This window comes from Pogoniulus pusillus, chromosome 18 (genome assembly GCF_015220805.1).
Source record: "Pogoniulus pusillus isolate bPogPus1 chromosome 18, bPogPus1.pri, whole genome shotgun sequence".
NCBI lineage: Eukaryota > Metazoa > Chordata > Aves > Piciformes > Lybiidae > Pogoniulus > Pogoniulus pusillus.
Genome location: NC_087281.1, coordinates 22,801,609 through 22,816,232, shown reverse-complemented (window position 1 = coordinate 22,816,232; position 14,624 = coordinate 22,801,609). Strand labels below are relative to the sequence as shown.

General features: G+C 43.9%; 1 protein-coding gene across 1 annotated transcript in view; it reads right to left on the bottom strand.

The window, feature by feature from the left end:
* TTC27 (tetratricopeptide repeat domain 27) overlaps positions 1-1,143 on the bottom strand; it is a 75,225-nt gene extending 74,082 nt beyond the window's left edge. The window contains exon 1 of the mRNA XM_064158742.1: positions 881-1,143. Within this exon, the coding sequence (XP_064014812.1) occupies positions 881-1,094 (214 nt within the window). The 5' untranslated portion in view covers positions 1,095-1,143. The remainder of the gene's footprint in view (positions 1-880) is intronic.
* Positions 1,144-14,624: the final 13,481 nt, after the last annotated feature.

Below are 14,624 nucleotides of genomic sequence, written 5' to 3'. Positions count from 1 at the left end.
ATTGACCCGAGTAGGTCTGTGCAGCCACAGAATCACAGAATCAAACAGGTTGGAAGAGACATCCAAGATCATGCAGTCCAACCTATCATCCATCCCTGTCTGATCAACCAGACCATGGCACTAAGTGCCTCATCCAGGTGTATGGGTAAGGATGAGTCTTTCAAATGTTGTAAGCACCCTGGCACTCAACTTGAGCATAACCATATTTCCAGCCTGTCTCAAATATGGAAGAGCATTTTAATGAGAAACGTATTTTGAAACCCGCTGTGCTCCCCTATGGGTCAGCAACAGCTTAATCGAGTCCCTCAAGAGGCTACATTCTGTTCCTTCAAACAACTGTCCCTTAGTCACTAATAGAATACAGCACAGACAGTTCACGACAGAGCTTTTCTTCCCATGTTCTACGTGAACGACTTTCACATCACTGCCGAATTCAAACAGACGTCTCTCATTTTTGGCACTCCCTAGGCACTCGAAGGAAGGACTCTGACTGAAACCCCCAGGAGTGTGGGAAGTGGGCGGTGAGGTCTGCCGGGCCCCGCGCAGGGTGAGTGCTGCTGTAGGCGCAGCCTCTCCACCTGTCACCCCAGCAGGCAGCGAGCGAAACACTCAGCAGGGTCCCAGCACGGCGACCGCACCTCCCTCCCGAGCCCTGGCGGCTTTCCCCGCCTTGTGGCACCAGCAGGACCCTTCAAACCCGGCAAGGGGCAGAAAAGACAGGGGGCGAGGGGAACGCGGCTGCCCTCGGCACGGGCATGGCGCAGAGAGCCGCCAGCCGCCGCCCGAGCTCCGCCTGAGGCCAGCGGAGATGCTGCTGGCGCCGCACAGGCACAGCACCGCCTGAGCACCGCTTCCCGCGCTGGGCAGGCGCTCCCCTCACCTGCGGCGGCCGCTTCGCCTTGCTTCCACTCCAGCGACTCCGCGGGGCTGAGGAAGCCCCTCAGCAAGGCGCGCTCCAGAGCCAGCATGCTCCCCGCTGCCCTCGCCCCGCTCCTCACCACCGCCGGAGCCGTCGCCGCCGCCTCGGCCGCCCGCGGCTGCCCAGAGCGACCCCTGCGCTGAGAGGCGCTGCGGCAGCCGCTCACGCAGCCCATGTGCCGAACCAGCGGCAGGGAGCAGCCATGGCGCTGCCGCCGGGCACGCCGGGAAGACGCGGCGCAGGCGCAATGGCGGCCCGGCCGCACGCGCCCCGCCACGAGCGGCGGCGGGTGAGGAGCGCGTGCGCCGCGCAGCCGCGAGCCCCGACGGCGTCCCGGCGAGCCGCGCGGGGAGGTGCCGGGGGCGGTGCGGGGCGGTGCCGGGGGCGGTGCGGGGAGGTGCCGGGGGCGGTGCGGGGCTGTGCCGGGGCGGGGCGGGGCTGTGCCGGGGGCGGTGCGGGGAGGTGCCGGGGGCGGTGCGGGGCGGTGGCGGGGGCGTGTGCCGGCGCAGCCAGCGGCAGGCGTGCTGGGGACGCGGCATCTGCCTCTGCGCTCCCGTAGAGAGACCTGCGGCACCCGCGGCGAGATCGTCGGGCACTGGCGGAGGCGGCGTAGTGGCGGGGAGCAACCTGTTGCTGTGGCGCCAGGAGCACCACAGCTTTCTAGGGAGCTTCGTGCATCTGTCCGTAGGAGCTCGGTACTCACTGAGCGACGTGTTCGTGTCTCATCTCAGGCGAACTTTGCAGCGGATGGGGAAGTTAAAACATGTGAAACAAAAAATTCAGCAGCATAGGTGGAAACAATGATAGTGTTGCAGGCCTAAAGTAACTCTGATTACCAAATTAAACATAAAGCGTGACTAGTAACCAGGCAGGACTTCTTTCGAATACATACGGTTTAGATACCTACATACCATAAGGTGGTTTGAACATAGAGAATTGGTTTAGTTTGCTTTAAATGATTTAAGAGGAGGTAAGGACCATATTACAACAGAGAGGACTTCTGTGTCCCTGCCTCATCTCCTCTCCCCTGGGTAGGCGGGGAAGAGAGGAGCCGGGAAGATGAAATGTCGGTTGAATACTGCAGCAGAGTTACGACTAGAGAGCAGACTAGTAACAGACATGATGGGAAATCGTGTTTCATGTCTTGTTACAGGCTTGATCTCTGCTGATCATCCATTCTGTTCAAAGTCTGGTTATAGCAATTATTAATAAAGCCAGATAAGGAAACAGTAAAGTCCACATCTACATGTTAATGCATCCTCTGCCACAAAATAAATGCAGCTTTGCAGAGATAAAAGCCTGAAACAAATTCAGTCGCTTTATTAAGGTTCAAAACTTGGCTGAAAGCAGACATGCAGTAACAAATTTGAACAAAACAAACCCAACAACCAAACAACAAAAAACTCCATCAGAAAGTTGTTAGGAGAGTCTAATAAGAGCTGGACAATACTTTTTTTCTCTTTGAATTGATTCATACAGAGCAAAAAATATGTCAGTGGTTTGACATCCCAGTGTGGCTTTGAATGGTCTGAATCACAGACCTGCATCATAATGACTCATTCTGATTGCTTACTGAAATTCCTGCTGGGAAAGAGCTGCTGTCTTGAGCTGCTCTCTCCCTTGGAACAATTTCAGTTTGCGTATTTTATTTTCTCCTTCCACTGAAGTTTTTGTTCTTACAGACATCTGCAGCTGAGAGTACCTTCTTCAAGAAGACAGGCACTGATTTGCAGGTGCAATAGGCCATTTATTTCTGTGTTAGAAGCAAGTATTCACCAAATGGAAAAGAAATTTAAAACCTTATCTAGTGTCTGTAGAGCCTTTGCTATCACTGCAGTCCCTCCCATGTCAATGCAGAAAAGGTTAGTCACACATGCTGCAGATTTAGTGGCATTTCTGTATGGCTTTCCTTTATACATGTAACATCTAAACCCCTTAAAATAAAGGTACTAATCCCTGTAAAGCAAGCAAGTGAGCAGCCACTGAAAGAAAAGCCTCTCTAAAATAAGATCAACCAGTGCCATGAGTTCTTTTTATTCTGTTCCACTTAGCTCAGAACTCTCCTGCCTGGGAGGAATCAGTGCATATGTTGTGTTTTTCACTACTGTAGGTCAGTCCTAAAGAGGATGAACCAGGAATGGAGCACACAGAGTATATGCTTCACTAACTGTATGTTCTTCTAATCTCTCTGGATGTAGATGAGATGTGTTTTCAGGGCAGAGTTCCAAATTTATGTTGGAGGGGAGGAACCCAAACCAGCCTTCTTTTCCAGAAATAGCAATTTGATTCTTTCCCCCTTCTTATGCTTATTACCTTTGATAACCTTGGTGACACAGTGGGTGTTCTGCCCTTCCTCAAAGTCATTAGAATTGCATTTTTCACAAGGACTTCTCAGGTGTATGTTAATATTACCGCCAAATTCTTGTCAGCACACTTGGGCTAAAAGCATGTGACTTGATGTCTGGCAGAAGTCCTACAGGATTTGCTTCTAAAAATTTATAAGCCTGCACAAGATAAGGAGAGATCAGACCAAAAAAGGCATAGTGATAGTGTCTTGCTGAATAAAACATCCTTTCTTAGAACTTCAAGCACCAGGGTTTGGGTCTCTGCTGCTGCCTGTGTCTTGATAATATTCTCAAATCTTCCTGGTCTTTTTATTTTTTTTCCCCTCAAAAAAAGGTTATGAACACATACCTTGCCTTTTCTTCTCCAGGTGATGTGATTGAAGTTTTCATTTGGACTTGGCAGTAATTCTACTGCTGGGTGCCAATTCATCATTCCCACGCCGAACGCTCACATGCCATTTCAACCTTCAATGCTAAAACCTTTTAGCTAAGCTCTTCCTTTATTGCTAAACAATCCTTCTCAGAACTAATTTATGGGGTTTGGTTTGGTTGTGGGGTTTTTTTTTAGCAAGACCTTTTTTTCATGGTAAAAATCATAGGATGCATGCATGTATTTGTGCTTGACATTTTAATGAGTATATTTTAACCTGTGGAGTGTGTTAACTTATTTCCTCAATAAAAGTAAGGAATTGTGTCAGTACAGAGTCTCTGAATGCTCAGAAACAAATGAAGATTTCTTGACCCACAGAGGGGTTTGGGTTGGGTTGGGTTTTTTCCTGACAACAGCTAAAGAAGAGCCAAACAGCTTCTAGGGAACTAGAAGGTTTTTTTTTGCTTTATGTTTTCCATTAATCAGTAATTCTCAACTTGCCTCTGGTTTCTTTCTCAACTGTTATTCTTGTATGAGTTAACCTGTGGCAAAAAAGTTGGGATGGTATTTAGTAAAAAAGGTAAGCATTAGGGGATTTCGTGATAGTCTGTTTGTAAAAGCTGCTATGAAGAGGAGGTAAAGGATGTTCAGCACACACATTCAGACTTCCGTGGTCTTCTGAGGAGAGGAATTTTGCCTAAATTACCTCCTGCACAGGCAGCTCCACTTCAACATGAGGAAGACCTTTACTATAAGGGTCACAGAGAACTGGAACAGGCTCCCCAGAGAGGTTGTGGAGTCTTCTTCTTTGGAGACTTTCAAGACTCATCTGGATGCATTCCTATGTGACCTGTGCTAGATTAAATGGTCCAGCTCTGGCAGAGAGGTTGGACTCAAAGATCTCAAGAGGTTTCTTCCACTCCCTAACATGCTGTGATCTTGTGATTATCTCAGTCCCAATTTCCACCCAGGCAGAGCCCCATAATGAATAATGAGTCTGACTGTGGGAATGATGCATGATGTTGGAAAGACTAGGCAGATTTTCCAGCAACTGGAAATCACTTCTGCACTTCTACTGGCATTTTTCACAGCTATGAATTATTCAGTCTTAATGACATTGATTGTTGCAACTATTAAAATAATGTTCTCTTTCTTCTCTCTAAATTTAGAAAGAAAGCAACACACCATTGTTGATAACCTTTTTTTTCCCCAATAGATAAATTTGTATATATATAATAGCCAAATTTAGATTGAAGAGATGACATTGAGGATGACTGGCATGCAGCCAGATTCTGATAGCATCACAGCAGTGTGGTATAGGTCAAGACTTAATTTAGTCTGGCTCTTAATGTGAACAGGTTCTCCTCAAATGACATCTCCTTGCTCCTGACATAGAATAATAGCTACTTCTATTTACGTCTCATTTTCAAGCCATAACTTTTCTATGCTAGCACTACAAAAGGGAAGAAAGGTACTGGATAAAGATGATGCCCTTGCTATAGTTAAATTCTTTCTGGAAGAATAAAAGTAGGTGTTTGGGACTTGAATTTCATCCTGCTCTCTTCAAAACTATATAAACAAAAGTAAAATAAGGCTTGTGTCTTTAAGCTGCCTAGTTAGTGGAGTGATCTGCGTTGGTTTATGTTGTGAAGTCTTCCAGTTTCTAATTGAAATGAATCTGCTGCAGGGATTTAGTATATGAAACCCAGATTTGCAGGGACTATAGATCTTTGTCAGAGAAGTTACACCTCACCTATATTTGTAGGCAATTCTGTAGCCTGGCCCTTTTTAAAAACAAACATGTAGTAGAAATACAAACAGCATTTTCCCTATCTTCTATTTCCTTATCTCTGATTGCAAGGATTTCCTCCTTGAAGTCCTTCTTAACAAAATGCAGTTCATTTTCCTCTCATTTTTCAAATGAACCATAGTGTCCACCCTTTCTGGCAGGCAGCTTGCTGGTCTTTATATGTTTTCAATCAGTTATTTGGGAGCTCTTTGCCAGTTTTGTTGTGTAGTATTTGTATAATTGTCTCCTTATTGCTTCATTGAGATTTGAATTTTACATGCATGGGATCTTGAATCACCAAGATTCTGCCCGGGGAGGTGGTGGAGTCGCCGTCCCTGGGGCAGTTCAAGGCAAGGTTGGACGTGGCGCTTGGTGCCATGGTCTAGCCTTGAGCTCTGTGGTGAAGGGTTGGACTTGATGATCTGTGAGGTCTCTTCCAACCTTGGTGATACTGTGATACTGTGATACCATTTTTGGAGCACTTTAACATCTCGAATTAATGTAAGCAGATGAAAGAGATCAATAGGTAAGGTCTTAATAGTCTTGATAGCCAGATGCTTCTCTATTTTGCATGCAGAAACCTTCCAGCTGCTGTCAGGTTGACAAATTAACTGAGTTTTGAATGTGTCCCTTGTTTACTTTAATAGTTGAGTGTTCAGGTATTGCAGGCTCCATGTTCCTCCTCTGCACAGGCCTAATAGCAGGGAAGCTTCATATTTATTAGTTTAGCATACAGTACATTTCTGATTTAGTGCCCTAATAGTTCATAGCTGTTGTAGCAGACTAAAGCCAATCAGAAATAACTGGTTTTAAAGGAGTCTTCTTTGAATGTTTCTTTACAAACCTTCTCAGGCTTCAGAATGATGCTGACAGTGGAAGCCAGCTGGAAAACATCTTGTTGCTTTTCTGTAAAGAAACCTTAAGCAGAGTAGTGGACATAGATAAGGTGTTATTACTCATTCATTCATTGGCATAACTTGGAGGACTTCAAATCAGTTTGTAGCTGGCTTCACTTTTTAACCCAAGACACTGTGAAATTCAGCTTTCATGGCAAGAGTAGGTAGGTAGGAGACGTTCAGAACTTCTGAAGGAATCTACCATGAACTTGGGGCCTGCCAAGCTGTATTCTTCCTTGACAGTAAAAAAGCAGCAGCCATGGACAGAAGTAACTGCTAGAAAGGACACAGTGGGAATCTCCAAGCTTTTGAGGATTCATAAGAAAGTTGTTTGCTGAATATGACTAGAAGATGAGTTAGCTGTCTGTCTTGGTTCTTTAAACACAAACCAGCTATCCCTGCTGTGATGGTTTTTTGTTTTAATCTTCATCAGAACTAAAAGTGAGACAGATTCCTTGCTTACATACATGTTTGAATAGAATTCAGGGTGGAAGAGCAGGCTGAGATACAGCAAAAGGATCTGTTCCTGGGCATGATGATCTCCTAGTACTTCTACAGTAACTTCTCTAGGCATGAGTGAACTCACAGCTTCTGTAATGTGGGGCTTTTTGAAGAGAAAGTTAGATACAGTTGGAATTTTGTTCTAGAAAGGTCTGTTTTACAAAAATTAGTACTGAATTTTTCTTACCAGGAACTGATATAAATCACACCCTGTGGGGGGTGTGTGTCCATGTCCCCACCTTTAATCCTAAGCAATATTCCAAAAGGAAAATTGATTAGATCACCTGTTTAGATTGTCTGACATCATTCTGTCATGGCAATGAAGTGATTTACATGGAAAAATGTCTTACTTCTCCTTTTGGACAAGATGGGTTTATGATGATTAATGGTTTTACTGCAGGTATGAGAGAAACTGGAAACTGCCAGCCTTTTTAAAGTGAAACATGACCTATGCTCACTTTCCTTCCTTGTTTTCTTCACCTATTGTGAAATGGTTTTGAGTTTGAGTAAATTAAAATGTACAAACTGTGCCTTGTAACTGAAGAAAGCTATAAACGCAGGGTATCCATGGTAACATTGCTACTTAACTGGAACAGGCACAAAAGAGAGAAAGCAATTAGCTTGAAGCACGGAGTCAAAACTGTAGGATGGGATTTGGATCACACATTCCATGAGCAGCCCTAGTCATTGAGGGAGCTGAGACTGGGGAGGAGCGCGGCCAAAGGGTGATCACCTCCAGCTGGTCAGCATTTCTGCACTAAAACTGACTTTGGGCAGAGGACTTAGAATGCAGAATAGTCATGTGAATGTTGGAATTGCAGTTTAACAAGAAATCAAAGAGATAATAATATTTCCTGATATGTGCCTCAAAATGACACTCGAAGCATTTCCTTAACTTCACACAGAGCTGTCCTTCTCCTCAGATGTCATCTAAATAGCAACTCATGTACAGAGGCCTAAAGTTACAATCAAAAAAGATGATGTGGAACAAGAACTTGGAAATGTTTTCTTTATGTATGCTAACTAAACCCCGAAGGCTGTTAAAGCAAAAGCTGTTCAACTATGGAAATACTTTAAACTTAGGAAAAATGTAAATAGTAGCATTTTTTTCCCCAGAGGGCTTGTGGAGCAAATTCAGTCTGATAAAAAGAAGGCAAGGGTTGAGGCAAACATTGCTGGCAGTTTAAAGGGTGTCAGTCACAGGAGGTAGTACTTGGGAATGAACAGAGAATAATTTCTGTATGCCAGCTTCAGCATGCTTTGTGGTGGGACTCCTGATCCTGACCTACAAGAATGTTTAACTGCAGCCAGTGATGAATGCTGGGGCACTGAACACTGTTTTGTTGCCTCAGTGGAGCTTTGATGCATAGAAGAAGGTCAGAGTGCTGAAATGTGCAAAATGAACTAGCAGGGGAAAATGAAAACTGGGTGAGTTTGCAGTCACTGTTAGTCCATAGTAACAGTGGCTGGACAACTGCCTTCGAAGGCATGCTTGGCAATGGAGGATCATCTGCTATTGGATCCTGTGCCTGAAAATGTATTTGCAAGTAAAAGCAGAGGCATATCTAAAGTAGTCATTAAAAATACACAAGTCATACAAACATCTTCAGGAAGACAGCAGTATCTCAACCATGTTATGCAGAGAATGAATCCATGTCTCGCATTAGGCATACATCGAATTACGCATTCCACTGCATTTCTCTGCATGCAGGCTTGAAATGTCTGTGCTACCCTGCATTTGTTTCTGTTAGCAAGAGAGACTCTGGAGAGCTCTTCAAGACAGAAACATCTTTCCTGAATTACAGTTTATCAGGAGCCAGGTACTGTTGTTCTCCTCTTCTTTGTGTAAACGGCTTGGCTTCTCTCCTGATACAAGGTACTGATGTTCAGTTCCCTACTGTGTCATTTTTCATTTGTTTGTTTTCTATCATGAATTATTTCCTTGGAGAAACAGCTAGAAGAGAGTGGAAAGAGGCTTAACACATCAGTAGATGTGCAGATACAACAGGCTGTCTTGTCCTTCAGAGTGCTTCTGCTTTGGTCACCACTTGCAGCCACCAACAACAGTTGTTTGTGACTGTGTATGCATTGGGAGTGGGTTTGGTTTTTTTCCCCCTCAGTTTGTTTGGGATTTTGCTGTTTGTGTTATTACTAGTTTTTTAAGAACTAGAATGAGATCTGTATGGAGCTAAATCCTCATTTGGATATAATTCCCATCTTGTCTTCGTTCTGTCACATGGATCAGGAAGTGTCAATTTAGATCCTTCATGTTGGTAATCTCTAAAACCTCCCTGGGAGATACAACAGCAGGAGCTGCAGTGTCTGTGATCTGCCTGCACATTCTGTTGTTTCCTTTAGTGCCCATGATAGAGGTGGGAGCTGTGCTGAACTGAATTTAGAAGGAATATTTTTTCCCTAGGTTAGGGCTTCTGTAATGCTCTGGGAGTTCTCCAGAAACCCACATCCTATGGCAAAATTCAGCCAGCCCAGATGGTCACTGGGTTTCTTTTGTGACTGCTGCTGAGCTGAAGGTCAGCCTCTCTGAATTTCCTATCACACCAAATCGCACTGTTTCAAACTGCCTCAAAATCCAGTTGGGATTTGCACAGTGATAACTTAGTAGTTGAGAGGATGGGTCCTGCTGGCACACAAATCATCTCCTTTCCAGCATTCCTGCTGTTGGCTATTTGATCTGCCATGTCACTTCCATTTCCTCTTGTTGCTGCCACAGTATGTTGCCAGCAAACATTTGCAAGGCTTTCAGGACAGCCTAAACTGTAGCTACAGCCAGGATGGAGGCTGGAACATGCAGCATGCAGAACTGTTCCAGCTAGCACGCTTGTGGATCTGGCCTCCCTGGCACAGCAAGCCAGGTGCTTGGCTGGGCTGGCTGTGCATGTGTGAATGATGCACATCTTGCTGCAGAGTAAATTAACCGCACTGGTACCCTGTGTGCAGCGTTACTCTCCCGCAGTGTTGCAGGAGTTGCTGTCACACTCCAGGCTCAGAACTGTGCTGGGCTGGGCTTCAGCCAAGCCTGTTGTACAGCTGTGTGGCATCCAGCTCATTAGAATTTTCTCAACTAGCTGCTTGAAGTAATTGCAAAAGTAAGCTTATTACTAGAGGTTTTATACAAGGGAATTGTACACTGGAGGGCTGCTCAGGGAAGTGGTGCAGGTCCCAACCCTGGAGATCATAGAATCATAGAATCAACCAGGTTGGAAGAGACCTCCAAGCTCAGCCAGTCCAACCTAGCACCCAGCCCTAGCCAGTCAACTAGACCATGGCACTAAGTGTCTCATCCAGGCTTTTCCTCAACACCTCCAGGGACGGTGCCTCCACCACCTCCCTGGGCAGCCCATTCCAATGCCAGTCACTCTCTCTGTGAAGAACTTCTTCCTAACATCCAGCCTATGGGGGTCTGAACAACCTGAGATCAGTTTGGGGATGTCCCTACTTACTGCAAGGGGACTGGACTAGGTGACCTCTAGAGGTCCTTCCAACCCTGTGCAGTCTATAATTCTATGACTGACAAGGCCCTGAAAGTTTGCACTGATGTGGTTACTGCTTATTTACTGAAGGGCAACGTTTTTCTGTGGCTGGAAACTTAGTTTCACAGTGAGGGAAGAGGACTTCTGGAGACATCCAAACCATTGCTTAGGAGTTGGTTGCAAAACACTTTCTATTGGTTTCTCTTTTTTTCTCCTGAATCACACACCCATTTTAAGTACTCATTTAAATAGCTGAAAGAAAGTTGCAAAGATGGAAAACCCTACCTTTTGCTTTTCCCATTTGCCCTGCTACCGGAACAGAGGCAGTCTTTAATGATGGCAAATTGATTTTTTTATTATTCAATTTGTAATTTTCTGGTTGGATGTGCTACTTTTTAATTGTGTTTGTATGTTTGCTCTTGGGAGATTAAGATGTGGTTACTTTCTGCCCATAAAGCTTTATGCAGAGTTGATGAACTACTGAAGGCTTTGTGCTTGTCTCTGGATGTGGGAAAGAGAACAATGAATGGAGGTGCAGGATAAGCAAATTAAGCAAAACAAAAACCAGTAAGTGGTTATGTTGGAAATGTGGAGCACAACAGTGGCAACAGGGAGCCACCTGAAGGTTTTTAAGTGCAGTAAGACATGATGTTTGAGAAACATGTTCCTCATATAAAACCACATCTAGCAACCCTATCAGAGCAGCTTGCTTATTTCTCCAAACCCATGTTTGCATTTGACTTATATTTGTATTGATTTCTATTTCCTTATATTTGGTTTAAGTATAGTTATTCTTGATGTTTAACAGCTTCTGTGGTGTGCAAGCCTCACCAGTTACCTCACTTCTAAATGCCTTTGAAGGAGGAAAAAGAACATCACTCCCAGATTTTCTCAGGGCTCTGCTTGCAATGCATCCCAAGATTAACTCAGCTATCTTCCTATCAGATATCCTGCTAGATACCCTGTATGGTCTCTGACTGATAGAGAACCTGCTTTGTTTCCTGTATGGACAGGTAAACTTTGTATTTAAGGTTGTTAACAATCTGAATTACAGAAAATATTAATGCTAGAGTCAGGAACATATCTAGGCATTTGAGGATGATCATAGAATACTAGGTTGGAAGGAACACGAAGGATCATCTGGTCCAACCTTTCTTAGCAGAAGCATGATCTAAACGAGATGTCTGGAAGTCATGGCATTGAATTATTAAATGATATAGATATTATAGGCACTCTTAATGTAAAAGGTAAGTAGCATTAATATAGCTAGAGAACTAAGTGGACCAGGTTATCACTTTGCAAGAGTTCAAAAAGTTGCTTCAAAGAAGAGACTGCAGCCTGTAGAAATGACAAGCTACAACACAGAGATCTCTCTCAATCAAGATGGCTCATTGTGGTTTAGGTATTTGTTTTCTGAGGCAGTGCTGAGATTGTTTTAGAGCTCGACTGCAGCAATTCACTGGGTATATCTTTTATTGCCTGCATATATGTTCTATGAGAATCGAACAGCAGCAGCAACAAAATGTCTGGGAAATGAAATGGTTTGACCTGTGTTGTTTTAGCAATTGTGAAACTCACTTCTATCATGTTGCAGTATAAACACCTGCAAATTCCACCTAATGTCACTATCTGTGGAAAAGGAGTGAAACAGCAAAGCTCAGAAAACTGCTTTTCAAAGACCAGTAGCTGCCAGACTCAACACATTTAAACCTAAATGTGTGTATATAGATGTGGGGGAAAAAAATAAAGAACATGTACCTGAAATAGCTTCCATACTTTATACTTGTTCCTTATGGTAAGATAAATGCAGATCTCTGCCTTCTTTCCAGTGAAAAATGATTCTAATTTCTATTTTGTAACTACGCAGAGTTGACAGTCCAGGGAGGCAGATGATGGAAACTGGCTTCTGGAGAAGCAAATAAAGGAACAGGAAAAGAAGACTTCTAAGTCACATTAGTACAAAGGCAGCATGGAGGTAAAAATGAAGACATGTCTGAGGAATTGCAGCTGAAAACCTTAGCCTCAGTAATTCCCCTCCCCACAAGGATCCAGGGTAACATAGTGTAGTACTGGCTTCAGACATTTATGGGTAAACAAGGTAAGTGGATATGGTTATTTTCTTACCAAGCTGTTCACCTCAGGGTGTAAGAGAGATCTTTTGTTTATGTTAACACCAGAAACACTTTGGACAAGAAAAGCCACCCTAATAACCAGGTTTTGGGTAGGATTACATAGTTGCATGGAAAAGAAGATTGTTTTGTACTAATGCCTTTAACAACATGATTCCTGCCGTTCCTGAATGCTGTATTTAACAGAGCAAGCAGAGCTTAAAGCCAGCATTAGCAGTGTAGTACATTTATTTCCTGTGTTGTATGGGATCTTGCTTTCTTTAAATAAAGAATTCAAGCTCCACTGCTGCTTAATGGATAATCATCCAAGCACCGTGATGATGGCAGACCCACACTAAAGTTCCCTAGAAGCTAGCAATCTTGCCTCCATGCACAGGATTTTATCTGCTGCAAGGGAGTCTCCATATCAGTCTACCTTGAACTTTTGTCAGAGATTTAGAGAAGAAAAACAGCAGCAAAACCCAACCAACAGTGCCAGAGAGGCTGCTGCAGACCCAGCCAATCTATAGTCACACATACTTTATTCTGCTAGTACCTAAATATCTAATCACAGGAGTGAAACTTCAAAGTTGTTTACAGGGTTCTGAGCAACCTCATCCAGTTCAGGATATTACAGAATCATAGAATCAACCAGGTTGGAAGAGACCTCCAAGATCAGCCAGTCCAACCTAGCACCCAGCCCTAGCCAGTCAACCAGACCATGACACCAAGTGCCTCATCCAGGCTTTTCTTTAACACCTCCAGGGACAGTGCCTCCACCACCTCCCCCCCCTGCTGAATGCAGTGAGGGTTGGACTAGATGACCTTGGGAGGTGCCTTCTAGCCTGGACAACTCTATGATTCCATGATTCTTATTCTAAAAATGTGTCCTTTTTTCCCCTCTTTTCCCTAGAAGCATCAGGAGATGACTGCCTTGCGTGGTGCACTCTCCCTTGGGCAGAGTGGCCACAGTGATTCCAACACCTGGTAACATCCCGCTCTGTGCAACATGGTAACATGTCAGAGGTGAATCTTGGGCCCAAGGCAGGACAAAACCTCCTGTGGTACTGTTCCATCACAGTCCAACGAGCAGTTTGCTGACCTCCCTGCTTTTGAAAAATAATTCTTAACACATTTTCTACAAAACCAGCTTAAGAGTTAAAACCTGGGACCTTTATGTGCTGGCTAGAAACTGCTCCAGCTGTACAGGTTTCTGTTCAGTTTGATAAGGTGATAAAAGATGAAGGGACATGATTCAAAAAAGCACTCAGTTGTCTGCATACCTCATGGGATTTACTCTGATTCTTCTGCAAAGACAGCTACTTTGCATTTTATAGCTAAAACCTTGAAAATATTTATTTCCTATCTGTTGCCAAGATCAGTTTACTTACTAAACTCTAACAGTGGCAAGCTACTAAGGCTTGAATATCTGCATTAATTTGGTACAATACCATTCTAGCTCAGGTTAGAGCAAACAATCATTGGTAACGTGGATACAAATCAGAGTTTAATATCCCATGCAGCTGTTTACATCTGCTTAATTAGGCAGTATTGCTATGACACCATAAATACATGCTTAAAAAAAAGGTACAACCATGTTAGCCACCCTCTCCAGGTCAAATCAATGCATTAGGTACTTATTTCGATGCTGGTTTTTAATGGTTAAAAAAACCCCAAACCTCTCCACGTTTAATGAGCATCTTCAGGTCTGATACATTTAGTTTTGGTACAAGTGCCAGGATTTTATAAAAAGGCTATGCTCCTGCAGGCAGATAGTTCAAGCACTAAACAAAGAGCTCTAATGGAAGCCACCAACTTAAACACAGGTGGAAGTTTGCAGGTAATTTTGCCTTTGGAGCCTTTACAAGAATATCACAGTCATTTTGTGTAGTAACAGAAGGGAAATAAGCATCCATCTAGAAAAATGTGGTGCTGTTTTTAACACTGATGAAGTTCTAATGCTTGGACTATGTGGCATAAGCTCTTCATTTCACATGTTAACCAGCAGCTCTGGCACAGAGCAGCTTGTTTTGGTCTTTGACTAAGCTCTCCTGAAGTAATGTGGGCAAGCCTACATTGTTATTTTTGAGAGGTATGCACAGTCAGGACAGGCCTCGGATTAACACAACATATCCATGCAACAGAAATATTTTACTTCAGTCAGAACTACCAAACTTTGTTCACTGTCAGCATAAGAACACAGCC